At 38.5% G+C, this 21,013-nt stretch overlaps 2 protein-coding genes across 2 annotated transcripts; one reads left to right on the top strand and one right to left on the bottom strand.

The window, feature by feature from the left end:
- Window positions 1-478: 478 nt before the first annotated feature.
- LOC120112451 lies at window positions 479-10,365 on the top strand. Its single transcript, XM_039131903.1, has 12 exons — window positions 479-871; window positions 979-1,081; window positions 2,212-2,225; window positions 3,107-3,252; window positions 6,260-6,332; window positions 6,509-6,580; window positions 6,896-6,985; window positions 7,122-7,160; window positions 7,295-7,399; window positions 7,975-8,140; window positions 9,803-9,912; window positions 10,015-10,365. Exons 1-12 carry the CDS (start codon window positions 653-655, stop codon window positions 10,099-10,101), a joined length of 1,224 nt encoding a protein of 407 aa, XP_038987831.1. The 5' UTR covers window positions 479-652; the 3' UTR covers window positions 10,102-10,365.
- A 5,596-nt stretch (window positions 10,366-15,961) lies between these two features.
- On the bottom strand, window positions 15,962-20,608 carry LOC103699374 (NAC domain-containing protein 86-like). Its single transcript, XM_039132143.1, has 6 exons — window positions 20,452-20,608; window positions 18,608-18,885; window positions 18,136-18,459; window positions 16,892-17,347; window positions 16,721-16,799; window positions 15,962-16,644 (listed from the first exon to the last, which is right to left on the bottom strand). The coding sequence occupies exons 1-6, from the start codon at window positions 20,606-20,608 to the stop codon at window positions 15,962-15,964; spliced, it is 1,977 nt and encodes a 658-aa protein (XP_038988071.1).
- Window positions 20,609-21,013: the final 405 nt, after the last annotated feature.

The raw sequence follows: 21,013 nt of genomic DNA, 5'->3' as shown, positions 1-21,013 counted from the left end.
CTATCAATTGCCAACAATTAATAGCAGGAAAAGGATTCAGGAACAAAACTGAAGATAACTTATATATCCAATTCAGCACTCAAAATTTGAGCAAACCAGAGGTATTTTTACGTTTTTTAACCGCTACATTTGTTAAGACTCAATGAAGCCGGATACAGGAAGCTGTATTCACGTACAACAGAAGTATCCATATCCACTGTTTAAATCAATGGGCGTGACGTTTCTTTAATCTGAAGGCCACGAGGGTATATGGCCTCAGCTGGCGGCAACTTGTTGCACTCTCACGTGAACCCACTCTCTACTTCAGACAGCAGACGGAGACAAAAAGAGGCATGCCATCCCTGTCCCCCGAGACCACTCACCCAAACCAAAAGCAAATCAAAGCATGACAGCGCACCAAGTCCAGCCCGGAATCCAAACCAAAAGGAGATCAGGACGAAAAGAGTCCGCCATCCTCTCCGAGGCACGGGCGCTTGCATGGACTCCTCGGGTCCTTCTGCTTCTCCCCGTGATAAATTAAACCCCTAAACCCAAAGGAGAGCAAGAAAGTTTCCACCTACCCGCACCACCGCCGAAAAGCTTCCACATCTCCTTCCATCATCTAATTATCGTCCAAGTTGAAGGAGGCGCTGGTGCCGAGACACACAAAACCATGGCTTCTTCTAAGCCTCTGAAGAGGTCTTATTCCTTTTCTGTATTCTTCTTCTCCTTCTTCTTCTTAGTGTTACAAGCGAGAGGAGCAGCCAAGACTGTTCCGGTGGTGGGAAACATCTCTAAAGTGGATGACGCCCAGCTATTCCACATATACTACGGGCAGAGCTTCAAGGTAATCAAGAACAGCATTGATGGGAAGAGCTACCTTCTCATGCAGGTGAAATCTTCTAGCCTCTTCCTTGCTCTGCCTCTACTTAACACGAAAGCATATAATACTTGTTGGAACTTGACATCTATGCGTATGGTTGTCTGTGTGAAACAAAGAATAATTCGAGGATGGCGTCACGAACTAAGTACTGCACCGGGAGGATCAAGTCTTTTGTGATCCCACTCTCCAATTACTCTGTTGACACTACCAATTTTCCAGGTACGTGTACAAGATTGTACTCTATATGTTTACTTTGTTCTGTTTTAATTTATTTCCTTGCACATGCTTGTAATCAATAACTCCATGATGCTTATGTAATGGCCGTTCTTAATAGTTAGAACAGGCCGTGGGACAACAGCATTAAGGGTTTGGGCAATTAAGCTAAAATATTTTGAATAATACTTCGAAAACCTCTTAACTAGGGCAGAGCAATGATCCCATTTGGACCTTATTCTTGAGACCCCGAACCTGACCCAGACCCATAACAGTTTATATGACCATGGCCCTAGGTTTGATACTGCCCTCCAAGTATCAAAAATCTAAATCTAAAGGATCTCAGTTGATTTTAAGGGCATCCTTCAAGTTATGATGTCGGATAGGTAAAACCATTTCAAGTTTCCTGAACATATTTAATTTTATATACATTGATGGCCCTTTGGACGAAAGCCTTGGTTTGTCCCAATTTTTTTAAATTTGGCAAAGATTTGTTTTACTCCATATTTTTGGAGTAAAATATGGGCCTGTCTAGCTATTGGACCAGCTTGACCATTCAATTTCCCCCCAAAAAGGGGAATTGAAGTTTGGTGGGGATCGTATCATTGCAAGAAAGAATGATCGATGTTCTTACACATCATCCATTGGATTGTGCAGGTCGTGCCTTGTAAGATCTCAAAGCACTCCGAACTCCTTCATTCACCTACCTGCACAAATCTTGAAGCAACCGTTGCACGATTCAACGGTGGATCCGTGTGAAGGAAGATAAATCATTCTTTTGCATGAAAGATACAATTTGAACCCATTGAAGTTCAACCCTTACATTGATTGCTATTTTACATTTAGTTCTTGCTGACCAAAAATCTTGTATCTAAAAATTGATTCTGATGGTCATTTGATGTTTATTTTGCTAGTCAGTGCATAAGTGTAAATAAAACAAATATAACTGTGCATAGAAATAGGCTTAATTATGTCCATGGACTAAATATAATTTATTAACTGTGAAATGTATACTAGCTCTTTCTTTTTCATAGTTTGTCTTGCCAATATTTTTGTATTCTGCTTTGTCGTTGTACCATTACCTACTCACACTACATGGCAATTTTAATCTACTGTTTGTTGATGGATTTTTACAGTGTCATTCTTCGAGGTGAGGACTGCTGCTATGTGAATGAGTACTTTCTATCAGTTTCTCAGATTATACATTTCTTTTCTAATGAAGAATGTCTGCGGGATTGCCCTTTGATCTTCTGATCATCATTCACTTGACTTTCATTTACCTTCCTGTCTTTTAACTGCCTCATGCCTATTTTGATGGTTGTAGGAGCATGTCCTTTATTATCTTCTTTTTTTAAAAATTTAAAAACAAGGACTGGCAAGTGTTTAATTATTCTAGTACCATAACTGAATTGTCCCATTTTTGGGCATTGCTCGATCAAGCTACTTACAAATCTGAAGTTTCACCACTGCCTAAAACTGTAACTCTAATATTTTTTCTTACTCTGATCTCAGTCTCAAAAAGTTGTAAATTGATTTTTTTGGTAGTTTGGCATCATCTTTTTAGTAGTTATAGATTATTAAGGAAATAGCTTCCCAAGTAAAGAAGCAGATAGGCTTTCTCTAATCATTCCAGTTGTTTCAATTTATCTACTTGAAATAAGTAATTAATTCTTTAGATATTTGGAACCTATGACATTTAACATGAACAGAGGAAAGGAATTATATGATCTCCTGCTGAATATTGCATTTGGCTAGTCTAACATACCTTTCCTAGTCTGGCTTTTTTTGATTGATGGTCATCCAACGAGTGGCAATTATCTCATGACATAATTGATTAGAATTGGCGTACAACTGCAATGTCCATTCTCAAGCTTAATCTTTGCATGGCCTGCTGATGGCTTCACAACCATATGGTTTTAAACCACTTTAATTTAATTCTTTGAAAACATTTCATCGCCATTGTTAAACTTGGTCTCCTCTCACCATTTCTTTTCTGTTCTATACCACTAACTTTCTTTAAGAAATTTGCAGTTGCTGGGTTTGCTAGATAGCTTGAAGGGCATAACATCAGATCAAGTAACATCGCAATGTATACTGAAGTCGTTAACGAGTGGCAACATCCAGCTTGTTAACCGAACAGATATACAACAACTCTCACAATTCTCCGCACACTTCATGTCACGACCCCCGCCCCGTTCCCGGCGGGCCGCCGCGACGGTCCTAGGGTGCGGGTAGGCATAAGGCCACCAGCCACCGCGTAGAACCCTACTACCTATCAATCATCAATAGATCTTGAAAAAAAATTGGCATGATACATGCACAAAATGATCACTTTTCCTATAGTGACCTGTCAGGATTATCTCAATACATACAACACACTACCTGTCAGAGCAGCAATCACATAATCTGTCACATAATAAACCTAGACAATATATAGTAATACATTATCACAGGCACACAATTGATCTACACACATATATATATATACCTGCTTCCCAATCCATCCATGGTCAAACCCATATCCACAACAGGATCTATGACTGTAACTATGCACTATATACAATAGAAGGTTTATAATACACCAAAAGATATAAACCTCTATCTACATTATACTATACTATACTATGGAGCGGCACAGCTAGCAGGCAACCACTAATCGTGCTCCTCTCTATACAATACCTTTCCTGCAATCAAAAACATCAAACTGGGGAGTGAGTATATAAATACTCAGTGAGTGGAGTAGAGAGTACTATGCACATGAGACAAGATATAATCATGGCTCGAGGTAAAATCTCAAGATCAATAACAAGATGAACATGAACTCAACATAAAGAATATGGAGTAAATCATCAATATCACCACAATCAATATCAACTCATCTGAAGCATATATGGAATAACCAAGTCAACATATATGCTACTCATGAATATGTTCAACAGGTCATAGTACTGAATCATATAAATCAGGTGTCAATAGGCTGAATCATCAACAAGACAGCTATCGGGAGGTGGGTTTTACGCCCCAGGCGAACCAGCAACAACTCCCTACTGCCATATGCATACATCGAATATGACACCACACCAATATGTAAATCATCACTAGACAGCTGTCGGAAGGTGGGTTTTACGTCCCAGGCGAACCAGCAACAACTCCCTACTGTCACATGCATATGCAGGATAAGACACCATACCGATAACATAAATGCTAGACAGCTATCGGGAGGTGGGTTTTACGCCCCAGGCGAACCAGCAACAACTCTCTACTGTCACATGCACATGCAGGATAAGACACCACACTGATCATATAAATGCTGGCCAGTATCCAGAACAGAAATCCATCTCACATCTACATACTAAACGGCACCTCGCGGGAATTCTACATCCGCGGAAAGCCATACTGCACCTCGCGGGGTCTTACTATGCCCGGCGGCAAGCAGAATATAAGTCGTAGGACCGGCCGATCCTACGCCTAGGGCCGTGTCCCCCCCTAGGAAGGGACTGGGCTCCGCCCACCCAGAAGGCTACTATGTGCACAAAGGCCGATGTTCAACCCCATCGACTATAGGTGTCCTGCAGATACTGCCAAGTCATGCATAAATGCCATAATGCACCCTCCCAATACTCTACCAAAAAGGAGTATGATCAAGACTACCACTCACTCGACTCCGACCCAATCATAAACTAACATCAGGGTTAGGAGTGAGGGTCAAGGAAGTGCAATACAACTCAGTATACCACTAAAAAGGCTCTACAAATCAATTTAAATAGAGGAAATGAAATCAATTTACAAAAGAAATCATTTCATAATTCGGAATCAATTTGATTACTCATCAACCCCTCGTAATTCCTCTCAATGTTCCTTCCAATGCATGTACAGAATAATCAAGCATGGAGAATCAAGATTATAGAGGAATCTACTACAACAATTAATCAATAAGCTCATGTGGAATCAAGTCACACTTGGCAACATTCATGAAAATAAATAAGGAATGTGCTCATGGTGCAAAGTACAAGCTCCCACTCACCTGTCAATCTGGCACAGCCCTGATACGCCTCCAAAAATCTACAGCAGGCAGTGGGGAACTTCTTCCTCTTGTTCCCTAGCTTCTTGCCCAACTGTGACATGCATTTACAATACATTTAGTCTTGTATCAAGGGCTATAATCTACGTGCCAATTATAACATAGGAAACTTTAATTGATTCAACTCCCCTGTTCCCTAAATCTTTTCTTTTCTTTCTTCTTTTCCTTTTTAATTAATTAACTCACCATTTATGTGTATTAGGGACTCCTTTGCATGAGTACAAGGTCCCTTTTAGCTTGATCTAGGCTTAATACTCTATTATAGCATGAAATCCCCTATTTTCCACTCGGATGAACAGTAACCCGAACTGACAGTGGGTTACTTCATCCCGGTTTTGATCCACTTTCAGGACTCCAAATTTGATGAAATTTTTACCTAACATTCTACACTCATAGAGGATTCCAAAGAGGTAACATGCATTGCTATCGGAGGTCGTTTGACCTCCTAAATAATTCGCCGAAGTTGGGACTTCGACACAATTTTTCCGTAGTGCCGGAAAAATTTGTCAAAATCCGATTCTTCCTCTTTTAACCGCCTCTATAACCCTTATCCGACCCTTCTAGACTATATCCACCCTTTGTATAGCCTAATGTCATCAAAAGACTAGATAGGGATGGATATTTACCTTTTTCTTTTTGGAAATCGAGGTCCTTGCGTAGAGGGGAAGAAGATCTACACTTTTCCCTTCAGCTGGCAGCGCATCCGGGATCTCCTACCTTTCCTTTTTCTTCTTCTTCTTCCTCTTCCTTTCCTTTCCTCTCCTTCTTTTTTTCCTCTCTGTTGCCGTCTGAGAACCCCCCCCCCTCTCTGTCTCTCGATTTCATTCCAAAGCCACAGCAAACCCTCCAATTAAATCACATCAAAATACTATTCACCCTTTTTTAATATTATTAAATTCCCATTTTGCCCCTAACACTTCAACATATCTACTGTTATGCCATTAACTTTTGATTTCTTTCCAATTTTACCCTTACCACTTCAACGCATCTACAACTATGCCATTATCTTTTCATTCCTTCCAATTTTACCCCTCATATCAATTTTAAAGGACTATTCTATCCTTTTTTATATAAAAAAATATTTTGGGGTTATTACACTTCATAAGCAATGTAGATGCAGAACAAGCTTGCAATTTTGCAGCCTTTGTACCTATGGATGAGAGCTCTCCTTTGCAGGTAAGAACAAGTATATCTTCTATATTTGCATATGCAGCGATCTATTAGAATGTATGTGCATCAGAGGACCATTATTTTTTCCACAGGCTAAAGTGCATCCTGTTTCATATATGCACATTTATGTGTGAAGTGACATATATCTAACAATAACACTGTTCTCTGATGGATTTCTTAAGAGGGCAGAATGGATCAAGTACTTGGCAACGTTCACAAACTCAGAAGCCCGTGCCAATTCAGTGTATGATGCAGTTAAGTCTAGCTCAACTTTCAACTTTTGGTTTTTATTGAATGCAAAAAATTCTCTATTTACTCATCATGCACTTTACTTACAAATGCATCTAATCTGTAAAAATACATGCCAATTTGATCAAAAATATCATACTACCGAAGAATAGGAGAGGGAGAAGGAAAAAAACATGATGATAGTGATGCACTACATTCAGTCAATTGTTACCTACAAATGTGGTCCTTTTCTTTAGGGAGAAAAGTCAATATGGGCCTCAAACATTACAAATTTCGATTAACTTGGAAAATCTTTATCTTCAATTGATTGTCCATTGCAGGTTAAAGCAAACTACATTTGCTTAAGCAAATCTGCAGCAAACCTTAAATCCCGATTCAAACCTGTTGTAGCTTGGGTGGAGTATAACCAGGTATACCATGACATTGCTATCATCTTATGCTTTTCAGACATGAAACCAAAAAACCTATTTTCAACTTTCATCAATAAAACTATGTTAATAGCATGAGGTGAGGCTTATGTATTTACTTTTCATAATAATTTTCTAGGGTATATGGTCTTTTGCTAAAGAAGGTTACAAGTTGCAGGTAAGATCTTTTGGGAACTTGCAGAGTATTTGCATGCAGATACACATCAACACATGCACATGCATGTAGACACAAATAGAAGGTTTTGCATATGCTCTAGGATGGATAAAAAACCCACATTGTTCATTGAGCAGTATGTGACCGATGCTGGAGGTGAGAATGTGGATGATACCATCACTAACAATCTCTACAATGTTTCAGATCCAGAGGATATGGAGAACTTCCATGCCATCCTTTGTGTAAGTTTTCAGCAAGTGCTTTTCTTTATTAGACCTTAGACCTGGAATTCTTGTCCTATAAAGCTGAATGAGGATGAAACCTAAGTAGCGGTCTATGAAGTAAAATGTATTTTTAAATAAGTTAACAACTGATATAAACGAGAACAAGATTTTTATGAGTAGACCTTCCTGCTATTACCTGGATGGTGGGTTTGATAAGTAGAATTCCTGCATTTCGTAAAATTGAAAATCAATTTTCCCACCTTTTGTTGAAAGATCACAGGTTTCTCTGCTGTGAATCAGACGAAAGTTTTTATCAAACTAGATCATATAGATGGACTCTTAATTGGTAATGGATGCAAAAGTACCCAAGAAATGTTGCTAATGGATGTTGCAGAATTTGCATAAGGGCCACCTTGATTCAATGGATCTCAAAGTTCCAGCTGAATTGCATTTAATGTTCAATACATTTATCTCTTTCCATATTGACAAAGCAGGAATTCTGTACTGACTAAACTTCACTAGTGACTCTAAAACAATTTAAATGAACAGCATAGAAGGCTAGCTGAACCAAATGATTTTGTGTGTGTCATCAGACTGTGGACGCGGTAATTGATCAAACATACGTTTTGAAGCCAGCAGAGTACACACTATCAACATTCCTTGAGAACATGGATATTGAAGACAGCTCATGCTTTGGCTTTATCACCAATCAGAGCCTGTGGAGATATGATAAGAGAATGCGAGATTCTGCAACACTTGGTAAGATTGGTGGTTACTAATTACATAGTCTAATAATTGTTAATGCAGGTTCCCAGTTTCTCCTGCCAATTTTTATACTCGGAAGTAGATGCATGGTTTATGAGTTATTAATTGTTTTACGGATTATATTAATTATCTCTGAATTCTTCTTCCTTCTTACAATCCAAATTCTCATCAGTCCACGTTAAGGTCTAGATAAAATGTAATCTGTAACCTTACTGGAATTGAATCGTGCCAGTTCAAAACTGTCTACAGAAATATTAAACTGTAGATTTCGTGTATAGGTATTGTAATGCAAATAAGTTGGATCCCACAATTCTTAAAGTCACATTTGTTCCTGCTTGTAGAATCTAATGACCCAAATGTTTCTTTGTATTCTGAGGACTCAGAAACAACATTTTTGTTGTAATTACTAATTGAATAAGACCATGAGCAAGTAAATTGCGAATTTTACCAAACAAACCAATTTTATGTTGTTTTCATATTCATGCATTAAGCAGCTAATTACCGTTCATCTCACCTTTTTCTTTATATGGTCTCTGTTTTATTTTCCAAACCATTTATTTCTTATGTTCTGAAGCTATTTTCCTGTGCATACATTTGAATTAATATATATTCTTTATTTTATTGTAAAATGAAGGATCTGCTTTAAATTTTGAAATGTATCTACCAGAGTTGGCAGAACCGATACTGGGCATTGTACCAGTCGCCCAGTAGCATGAGTCGGTACGAACCCGTGCCATGCCGTGCCGGGCTTGTACCGACACAGTAGAAGAGGCGGGGGAGGGAGAATGAGAGAGAAAAAGAAAGAGAGAAGGGGGAGGCCAAGGAGGCTAGTGGAGGTCGGAGAGCTGTCGCGCAGAGGAGGCAGAGGCTGTAGAGCCGCCGAGAAGCCGCAGAAGAAGGGCTCCGCTACTTTCACTTAAAAACTCTAAACATAAAAAGCGCCCCTCATGCCTCTGTTTCAAATGAAACAGGGGACTGAAATGGGCCCCTCTTCCGCAGCTCTCCTCCGTGTGGCGGTTCCCTGGCCGGCCTCGACCTTCCTCTCCCGCTTTCTCACTCTTTTCGTCTTTTTCTTTCGTCTTTGCCTCCTCCAGTGCCGATCTCGTTTTCGTTGCCAGAATTGTTCCGGTCCACGGCCGGTATAGCTTGGAATGCCTCGAACCGGGCGACGGTTCCACCGACCTTAGTATCTACCATCAAATTCTGATGATGGTGATGAATTCTGAACTTGAACCAGAAGCAACTGAAACAATGATCGAGATGACTTTGTTTCGACTTTCAAAAGAGGGCTCACCATCTTATATGCATCAGCTGGCTAAGTTTTGACATCATTTGGATGCACAACCCTACTGCATCTGTCCTCAAGTTACAATGTTTTATGTGACTAAAACAGCATTCATTTCTTTTTTATTAGAGAAATAAAAGTACATTTTATAGCATACCTTGGAACCATGAAAATCTGGAAACAATGTGCTTGATATTTTACTTTTAGAGACACATAATTTCAATTATGTGTACAATTATTAGAATTTTCATTGAATTTACATAATGGCCCAACATATTGGTTTGTACGATACTTTTCTAATTTTTTATTTTATGTTTTCCATGTTTTGAAAAAAAGTCCAATTATGCTAACAAGTGCTTGTTATTTGAAAGATTGGTTTGATGGAGCCCTTGCACAGCCCCAGCTGGTTTTAGCTGATCTAATTGAAGTGTTCTTTCCTACTGGGAACTACACCACCACATACTTCAGAAATCTTGCCAAGGTCCATCACTTTGCCTAACCTTCCCTTCTAATCCTAGTGCCTGTATGCCTCTTCATGCTTGCATTTGTATGCATAATTGTCTTTGTTTTCATTTTATATCAGGAAGAGGGGGTGACAAGTATTGGTCCTGACATGTGCGACAGAAGTACTTCCACACCCATGGAGCCTACCGTTGTGCCTTGCCAATGAAGAAACTGAACTTGAAGACAGTATTTTTAGATTATTCCTTAGTGAATTATATGGGTAGGAAGTTCAAGGAGGATGGTTGAAACTTCTTCAAAGTTAACATTGTTATGTTTTCATTTCTACAATTAGAATTTCTTAGGCAATATTGTGTTGGTAAAACTACCGTGTTTGACATTATTTAGACTTTTTACATTATGAAAAGGATTAGCATGTAACTTGAATCGTTAATAATAGCATTAGTATAGGCCAGCATTTGTTTGGATTGAAGACTTTGCTGCATCTTTTAATATCTATCCTTAGACAGCATTCAAAAAGCATTACTAGTCAGACTATTAGACTAGATGAGGAGCAGCTAAGAGTTGTTGTTGAGCAAGTTATGGGTAGGTTGGTAGCATCTAAAGCATTTCGGCAGGAGGAGAGCAGAATCCAAGATTAGCAAAGATTTCTGTAGTCACCATGTGGCATACTTTCTATGGATTAGAGATTAGAGCCTTATCTATCTTCATTCACTCAGATGATGGTAAAGTTGAGGTGAGACATATGATGATGAGTCAACTTTGGAGGACCATAGAGATCAAAAGGGAATGAGAACTCTGTAGAATTCAGAGCAGAACGACATTAGGAACTTCACCACTAAGACGCGGAGGATGGGAGCTTAGATTTAGGATAGCCTTAGAGGGGTTTGGGACTGGCCGAGAAAATCGACCTAGTCTCTCATTTCATTAGCTTTTACCCTTGTTGATATGATCGGGCGATTTGTCCAAGAGATTGGGACCACTCAACCTTTCTATCATCCTTTTACTCAGTTTGGACCCTTCAGACCCTCTAGTTCAGCCCCTGGATCTAGGTGCTCTACCATCCATCATTCCTACCATAGTTTATGATCCTCTGAGTAGTCATTTAGGAGTTCCTTTATAGTGTCTAGATACTTCACCCTAATTATCTCGGTAGTTTATTTGCTATGATGTACTAGTTTCCGCAACATACTACTTGCCTTACAATACTCCGTTCCTCAATTCAAATGCATGTTTCTTTCTCATAACAACAAAAAGGGGAAGAGATGGTACAAGTATTGAGAAGAGAAATAAGAAGAATAGAGAAAAGAAATAAGAAAAGACATGAAAAATATGATTGTAATCAAGAGCAATCATTTGAACATTAAAAATAAGACCTAAATGAACCTTCAAATCGGTTGGACATTGACAATAAGTTGGTAATATTATAAATAAATTGTTGGTATCAAGAAAATTAACTTATTTAGATACCATGTTGGTAAATCATTTTTTAATAGTGAATATTGATTATTTTTATCCTAGCACACATTGTTTTATCATAGTACTTAAAGGTTTTGTCATTATTAAAAAGGGATAGATTGTTGACCTAAAAGGTTTGATTTTGATTATACAAAATATTTGAGTAAAAGTTTACTAGTTGTGTTTTTGGAGTTCTTAAGGATGCATTGAGGAAGTAAAAATAATCTTAAAATAATTTAAACATATGAAGAAGAATTCAACCTAAAATGCTCAAGTTGGAAAGGATGTGAAAAGTATTTATAAAGTTTTGTATTAGACGAGCTTTTCTTTGTTTTTAAAATCGCTGAATTTTCAGTTTCTTCCTTTGGAAAAGTCAGAAAAAATAGTATGAAAATCTTCACTGACAGCATATGCAAGCTTTTGTAGGGTCAAGCAGAACCGTTGTTGCCTGATGGGAACTTCCCTCATATTGCTATCAATGTCTTCATGTCGCATGGCCTCTTAACATTACACCACTGAATCCCCAATTCTTTGCTTGCTGTCACCAATATCCACTAATCGTTGTTTTCAGATACGGTTGCCGGTTGACATTTCTTCTAATTCATTGCCCCAAGTCATGAGGAACCAACCTTTAAATGCCCATAGGCTTAGATAGAAGATTTTAATTATGAAGGGTTTCAAGAGTCACCCCAAAGCTACATGAGCCGACCCTAGCACAGTGGAGCAAACAGGTGCACTTTTATGAGTCGATCTAGGATCAATCGAGTCAATTATAGAATAGTCTTAGGCAAAAGACAGAACACAATAAAAAATAGTCCCTCTGCGAGTCTACCCAAGCAGCTTAAGTTGACCCCTATTGAGCATGAGTCGACCCCAGAATGACCCTAGCGAAAGACAGAATATAGTGAAAATTAATGCTTTCTCGAGTCGATCTAAGAAAAAGAAGAGTTGACCTTTGAAGATCATGAGTCGACCCCTCTGTATGTGACACTTCAAACAACTACTTTTCTATGAGCTTAAAATAGTTTTTCTCGCTCCTACTTGCTATATTTTCCTCTCTAATGGCTATAAAAAGTTTTCCAACTACTTTTCAAGATATAAATGCTTTGGGACATCAAAAGAAAACAAGAAAAAACGAGGAAAAAAGAAAAGCAAATAGAAAAGTGTCGTTAAGTGAGAGAGCATTCAAGATCACATTCACCCACACTGGAGAGCATGAAAGTAAAGCTTCCAAGCATCCAACAAGAGCATTACTACTACCAACACATGCTTCAACCACTTCAAATCAACTCATTAAGAAGTTTTTCTTTCATTGATTGTATTTTTGTGTTTTCGTTATAACAAGTTTCAAAGGGTTTGAAATTTGAGGCAAAGCTCCATCAAAACCTTGAATTGGATTGTGTGTTATAATCATACCAAGGGAAAGCTTTGATTGGGGTGGTTTTTCGGTTGATTTCTAGCGAAAAACAACTAGGTTTGATTGTGAGCCGGAGTAGAACAATCGCGCTATAATCTTTGATAATATTAGAGTGAAATTTTCAAGAAGGATGCCTCAAGGAGTGGACATAGGTGCTGAATTTGGCACCGAACCACTATAAAACTTGTGTTTGTTGTGCCGTGTATTTATTCCATCTTGCATTCAACACTCAAAATTCTATAACTATACATACATATTATCATTTACTACACAAACACTTTTGAGTGTTTGTTTTTCAATTATAAATAATTATAATTTTTTAAGGACTTAATTCACGCTTTTCTTTTGGGTTGCATCTTTGGACAACACATTATTTATACATAGAATTGTAGACGCATGGGTAACTGTATATGTCAAGTGTTAGTTCTTGCCCATGCCTGGACTCCACTTTTCTTGGTAGTTTCAACCACTGGGGCTACTATTCTCCCACTAGCCCCATCTTGTTCACCATCAGATCTTGTACTACTTTCAATAATTGCTTAATATTGTATTGCATCATGATCCTTTCTGTTAGGTCAATTAATAAAACCCATAGTTCACCGGGCATGTTCTGACTGATTCAACATGACTCTCCACTCAATCTCTCTAACAGCTATTTAGTCTGATGTTCTCCTCACTCTCAATTTGTTATGTGCCATGCTTAAGCCACTTCTTGGTTGCTTGGCTCACTCTTTTGGCAAGACCAAAGCTTCCACATTGAAATACTTGGCTTAGGTACATGACTTGGGGCTCCCTTTGATTTATAATCTCCCTTTTGTCCTATTCTATAAACACTCCCACTTCATATGAAAGCTTATTCTTTCCGATCAAGTTTGCTACCCAAACACTTTTCCACGTAAACATGTTATTGTTTGTTGCTCGTCCTAAGCGCCGAACGAGTAAAGCGTTAGTGCTGGAGAACTCGGTGATCGACTGCTTGGATCGTGTCGGGTTGAGACCTGATGCGAGAGGCAGTTGCGAGAAGGCTGGTTTGAAATGACGCTCCAACTAGAAACAACATAAACAAGGAAGTCCTCTTGCCTGGGTATATTCAGTGAGGAACCCTCTGATGCCTAAGTCAGGATGATACTCAGGGGATAGGAGGAAGCTCTCAATAACATATTATAGTCAGGTTTAGCTTTGTCAAAAATAATTTGTTGGTTATTCAACATTATATTCAACTGTTCATAACTTAACGTAAATTTGTTGGTTATTCAGCTTGTTAACTTCTTTGCTCAGATTCCAATTTTCTTAAATTAATGATTATTTTGCTTTTGATTTTTTTTTTCAGTGAAGAGTGTTTGATTTTTTAGTTTAAGTTCTGTTTTTTAAACTCATCTATTAAACTCATCTATTAAAAAGCATCATAGTTTTATCAAAAGTGAAATCATTCAAAGGTATAGAATTTACCTCAGCTTTACAAACATGAGTCGTAGATTGGTTGTTTGTTGGATTTGTCATGTTGTTTTTGATTCGTTGTTGTCACCCTAAGCAACGACCATTGCCGTCGCTCTAAGCAACGGCCATTGCCTTCTTTCTTGGCTTTTTCAGAGCCTTCTTTAGTAATAGGTAGTTTGCTCTAAAGTCACCAGGCTTCTTATACTCATAGCATATTAGCTTTTTTTTTTTTTTTTCTCTCTACTTCTTAGTCAAATGTCTTTTTTTTTTTTTTTTATCCTTGCCTTCTTCTCATAAACCTTCTAAATCTTCTTGTTAAAAGGGTTATTTCCTCCCACCCTCTATATTATCAGATTCTTCGCTTTTATCTTCTCGTCGAATCATTGACTTGAGAGTGATAGACCTTCTTTTCTTTGATTCATTCCCTTATGGGCTGTATTTCATGGTTAGCTCAACGACACATTAGCGCTATGGTTGTGGCATGTTAGCGACAAATCAATGTCACATCAACAGCGTGTCCGCATTGTATCAACGACACACCAGTGCCACATTATCATCATGCCACAGCAATGTCATCGCCACATTAATGCTCACTTACTAACACGTCTATTCCACGTCACAGACACACTGTGTCTATTCCACGTCACAGACACACTGTGCAACCGTTTCCAATACTTAAACACCTGGAACTTGAATGGAAAAGAAGGTACAGTGTTTATTTAATTTATGAATTGTGCCACTCTATTCATTAGATGATAGTTCTCTACCTTCTTTTGAAACTGATTCGACCACCAATTTTAGGCCCTTATAACTTTCTCGTTTCTTGGCCGATAGGACGTGCAACCACTCCTTGGCAATCTCTTGAATGGATTTGACTGACAATTTCCAGGATTGATCACATCCCAATAATCCATCTAATTCCTAAAAGTAACAACATAATATTGTGTAAGAAGTTACCATGAGAGACCACCAAGATCCCTCTAATTGCTAGGTTATGGAAAGCTGTTTAAACTGAACTTTTCAAAAGGATGTTTAACATCCCTAGAATTAGAGGAAGCATGAGCAAAAATGAAAATACCCATCATTGCTTTGATACCAATATAAAACAAAGATTAAAGATCGACCAAGCTTCGAGTTTTCTCTTGCATCCTAATGAAATCGATTGACTACGGGTATTTCACGTTCCTTTTCTCGTAGTGGGGTTGATCTACATGAGAAGAACCTTCTTCTCACAGCACAAACACCAATGATAAAGGTAGTTGGGGAAGGAAAGGGTTGGTTCTTGGTGTTGTCTCTCTCTTTCTATACACTATAGTTTTTGAGATCACACATCACGGAAGAGGGAGAGGCTGCAGTCTTATAGAAATGAGGAGAGGAAATTTATTAACATTGGGCTGGTTTTGGATGGTTGAAATTCTCTTTTATCCTCCTTCAAAAAAAATTAAACCAAGTCGGCCGGGTTGCGTCAGCCTATCATAGACACCCAACCACAAATCAGGTCTAACATTATCCAATAACCCATGCAAAATCAAGTTTAATGTATGACAATTTAATTCTTGTATACTTGAAATATTTTATGTTAATGTTTTGAGTAACCATAACAAGTGTCTGGTTACAGCTAATCAGTATGTTTTTTATAAGTTACAAATAAATGAAATATTGTCAGAACAGAAAAGGATAGGCCATGGCTATGTCTTCAAGGTCAGGAGTCGGTGACTTTTGAAGCATAGAGAGCGAAAGCTGCAGCGAGGAAAGATCATTTCCCATTTAAAAACGTACTGGAAATGCTTTTCCCTCTGACGTTGAGAAACCAAATGTTGTCTTCACCTTCCTTCGCTTTCTTTGGTCCGTCAAGATATCTACCCTCTCTTTCTCCTTTCATGGGATGATCCATTGAAAAAAATTGCTTCCTCAGATTTGCTTGATCTGACACCTCCCCGAAATAAATGCATGATGTCATCAGAACTGCAAGAATTTGTAGCATTCCAAACACTGTTTTGTCGCCAATAAAGGACCTTCTGAGTGCCTTCATGGAAATCTTCCCTGTCATCCTCTGAGTGTTTTCTTCAATAAATGCCTTGAACGAGCCAAAGAAAGAAAATCTACCTCTATCTTTTGTTGGAAATTCATTCCTCTCAGCCATGTCTTGTCTAACCATTGGGTTCAGATGGAACCTGACCTTCTTCAAAGGCTCAACATGAAGAAAGAATGTTTCAGCTGCACCCCCACTTGAAACAAATAACCCATGCTTGACTTCAACTTTCTCATAAACATCAATTGCCGGTTCCGTGGCATAAGCATTGTTGTCGTGGTCCTGCTGGTAGACCTCCAATGGATGAATGAAACCAAGAGCAAAATCATCGGGTTGAACTTGTGAAAAGATGGGTTTGTTGCCAATGCCTCCTTTATCAGGCGAATTTGTGTATAGATTGGCTTCTCCTACAATATAACTTTGAGTTAATGGAATGATCTAAAGTGGAGTCAAATGAATAAGATAATATTTTTATATGCATACCTTCAGCATCTGCATTCTCTTTTACTTGATGACTTGGAATGCTCTCAATTGGTGTGCTCTGTTGCTCCGTTAGAGCTATCTGATTGGCAATTATTTAAAGTTATCTTCAATGGTTATATTTTAACAGGAATAAAAGAAGGTTGTCACTGATTTAATGTTTGAATATTGTACCTCTATTATTTCATTGCTCAATATTTTCACCCCTTTTAGGTTCTCTTTTCTCTTCTTATCTTTAAACTCCTCTTCTAGATCACTTATCTCTATCAACTTTGTTGGCTCTTCTACTTCATATGGCTTAGGCATGGATCTTGAAGAACCCAATCCATCCATTTGAGAGAAGTGTATGCCTTCAGTTTTCCTATTGACTCCGAACTCCAATAGGGAGGAAAACTCATCAAACTGAGAACAACTTCCAGCCCATATGTCAGTGTAGCTAGCATTGTTAACAAGTTCCTGAGAGGCTGAAGCAATTGATTGGATCTCTTGCAAATTGTCCACCTTTTTAGTATTACCTCGTAATCTCCCAGATTGAAGGATCTTAGGTTCGGAAAGATCAAGTTGTTGGTAGTCCACCTCCAAAGGGGGCATGGAGAGCCTGTGTTGCAGCCATGCACACTCTACATCCACCTGCATGACAGGCACATTGACATTCTTAGGGGACTAAATGGCATTTCACCAATAACCCTAGAATGTTATTGAATACTAAAGGTTTTTCTTGTTGCCTTATTATTGCTGTAGGTTGTTTAGAAGAATGGGTTCGAGGCATCCGGCACATAAAATTACTCACTTGAAATAGATATGGATAGCACTTTTTTTCTTCATTTGATTCATTGATAAATACAAGAATACCAATAATTATTGATATTGCCATCCTCTAATAACTTTAGGCCACTTTTGTGAAATTAAAATTTATCTACGTATCTTTAATATAAATAATAATATCAATTTTTTACTTCTATTTGACACACGATTATGTTGGTAGACTTAGCAATACCAGGACGGATCTCCACTCGATTTTGGTTAGGTTTAGATCGGACGAAGGAATCTCATATCAGTAATCAGAGGCATAGGATGTGATTTATTACACTAAACTACTTACACACTAAAGTTTATGTAATTTGGAAACGGCTAGCATGTACATCATGTGGTAAAAAAAGTATGATTTCATGTTATTAAATATTCTAAATTTTTGGCCACTTGATACATAGACTAAGGGTCTCTAAATCCTATACTATTTTGTGTGTAAGCAATTTAAAAGTAATAGATCATATCTACTAGCTCAGATTATAGATATGAGACTTATCACCTGATCTAGACTTGACCGATCTGAGTGGTGACCCAGTTGAGTGTTTGTATGTATTTTCAATAACTGCTACATTAGACAAATAATCTAGGGATCATTAGGTTGAATATACCTTGGACGGCACATTAGAAATGCTTGAAGGGTGGTGAAATGGAGTTGAGGAGGCAAATGCCTCTTCATTGAGAAAATGCATCCACTTGGTATCAATTGAAGCACTTGCATTAGATGATGCACCCTGGATCATCTCAGATGAGCATGTCTCTCGAGGATAAAGGCTCTCCAAGACCACACCTCTTCCATCAGAGAAGAGATCAACGGTAGGGGAACGATCATTTGACATCCACTGGGAGTGTTCTTCGTAAGGAGATCCGTAATGCTCTATTATCTTTGGACTTGGTGTGCTCTTCTTGAAGATGCGACATAGCGCATAGGCATCCTAATCATTCAAAAGGCTAAGCATAATTTTTCATATATAATTTAAGTTGAAAAGTAACGATGATATATATCATTAGAGGGTGAAAGAAAAGGATTGAATTAGTTGTGGCATTTAGAATTAATGGAAAAGGAGGTTCTAGTAAACACACCTGTAAACCAAAGGCAGTTTCACATTCCTTTTCATCTAGACGGTATTCATGCATGACCCAATCAGTTCGAGAGCCGTGAGGTGCTCGGCCTCGGTAGTAAACAAGAGTCTTTTTCATGCCCACTGCACGCCTCTGAGAGCTTACTTTGCGGTCCTTCCCTGTTGCTTTCCAGTAACCACCTTGAGTTGCACGGTTTGTCCTCGAACCATTTGGGTACTTGCGATCTCGGGGACTGAAGAAGTACCACTCAAGATCATTGCTTGGTAAAAACGACTTCTCTGAAATAATCATTTCGCTACATTTGTTAAAATCATTTCCTTATGATGATTAAAAAATATTGACGAAGATGGAGTGCAAATGAAGATGGAGAAGGGTTTGCATGAAAGTTTATAAGTATATAAAAAGAAAAAGAAGATCCAACAGTAACTAAGTTAAATCATCACGAAGATACCATAGTCGCAACTTTTAAGAAATATTATACACTGCCCTGGGGTCAAGTTTGTTCTTTAGAACTAGACAGTGCTCGGAGGTTCTCGTGCTATGCCTTTACAGAACATTAAGGATATAATCATCTTAACCACTAGATATATATGCCAAGCGATAAAAAGAAAAAATAAATCTGCGGAACAGTGATCTCTTGGAGACCATGCAACCTTTCTTTTATACTCTATTGACTTGGGTCTCTCTCTATACTTATGGAATACCTTGGCCGTTCTTGTCAGATTGCAGTATATTTATCAATGCTACGAAACTTAAAGTGACATGTAGGTTCCATCTAAAGTTGAAAAAGTAAGCAAGCTAGAAAATCCAATTGGAGGAAGTAAAGTTAAAATGGGTGGTTAAGGGGATCTTTTTATCTTCCTGCAAGGTGACAAACTCTAAAACAAACTTTAGCTTTAGTCGCAGAAACCGAAAATTTTGCCCTACTAGCTAGAGATGAAAGTGAAATACAACAAGATAAGGTGACCTTTCCATTCGTGGGAATTTTCATATTTGCTTGGAGAAGCTATGTTCTTCCTTCATCTTCCAAAGAAGTCTAACTCACTTTTCTCGTCAATTGCATGGAATGGAAATTGAGGTTTACAGAGCTTGGTTGTCCAACGAGGATTGTTTTTTCCTTCTTTTTTTTTTTTTGATGTAAGAGGATATTGTTTTTTATTTGCCTCAGGATCAAAGTGAGAAGCTAGCGTGTCATGCACTCAAACAAAGGACAGCAACATTCTTGCACAAATTAATTGATATCCTAGAAAAGATATCTTGAGGCCATATATCTTATCCTAGAACATGATAGTGACGGAAGCATTCTTTCTCTAGGAAGTTAGAGGAATCAAGTGGGATGGATGAAGTGCTATAGAAGGCAAACCTTAGAAATTCTTTCTCTAGGAAGTGGACAATAACAATTCTTTAATCCTATTGTGGAATTGAATCAGATGTAAGAGGTGCAACAGAAGCCAGTCCTTTTAGTTGTATAATAAGTCTATGATTTAATATTCTATTGACAGTTTGCTTTCCTTAGCAGCCCAACAAACCCTGCAATCAACCCTTACCTTCAAAAAATGAAGTATTTCAACCTTAATTGATGTCATTGAGGAGGATATTTTTGCGTTATATAGACCAAATACGATTCAGAAGAAATATATTTCTTGATATTGTTGGCCTACTTAACTTTTTGATAACTAACTCTTTCTACAATAAATCTAACTGAAACATGCATGGCGAGAAGCAAGGCCAAAACAGGTGTGCTGTGAGCGCGACCCATCATAGCAAGTCGCAACAAAAGCGTCGATTCGAGGCGTCAGCAAAACACTGCCTTCTGAAGATGACAATGCAAAAGAAAATAATACCTGGTAAATCCCATGGCTCACATTTGTAGAGATCAACCTCGGGGATGATTTCCAACTCAATCGTTTGCCCATTGATCTTCCTCTTGAGATAGTATGCAACGAGCTCTTCGTCAGTTGGATGAAACCTGAAACCAGGAGGAAGGCTAACCGGTGCCATTTCTTGCGAATCTTCTAATCCTCCGAATTCACAAGCTCGAGGCTCGAGACAGGTCTTGCTGTCCAAAAAATAGGGATAAGAACCGTCTCCGGGAACAAGTATAAGCGCTCATGTACCTAATATACAAAAGCCTGAAACAAACACCTAGAAATCATAACGAGGGCCCAAAGAACACATGAGAAAGAAGCCCATGCGAGAGAGAGAGACCTTGTTTGGAGAGGGAGGCTGGTTGAATTGCGGACTGGGAGATGGGATAGGACTAAAGGATAGGGAAAAAGGAGGAAGAGGGGGAGGGGGCGGTGTGTGGCGGCGGCTGTGGGTGTGAAGAGGAAAAGGAAGAGGAGATGGGCAACGCCTCCCTACGGTTTTATAAAGTGTTCAAAGGAGTTCTCTTTCAGCATTTGG

Source organism: Phoenix dactylifera, chromosome 11 (assembly GCF_009389715.1).
Source record: "Phoenix dactylifera cultivar Barhee BC4 chromosome 11, palm_55x_up_171113_PBpolish2nd_filt_p, whole genome shotgun sequence".
Lineage (NCBI taxonomy): Eukaryota > Viridiplantae > Streptophyta > Magnoliopsida > Arecales > Arecaceae > Phoenix > Phoenix dactylifera.
The sequence above is the reverse complement of the archived record's forward strand: the minus strand, read 5'-3'. Positions and strand labels throughout refer to the sequence as shown.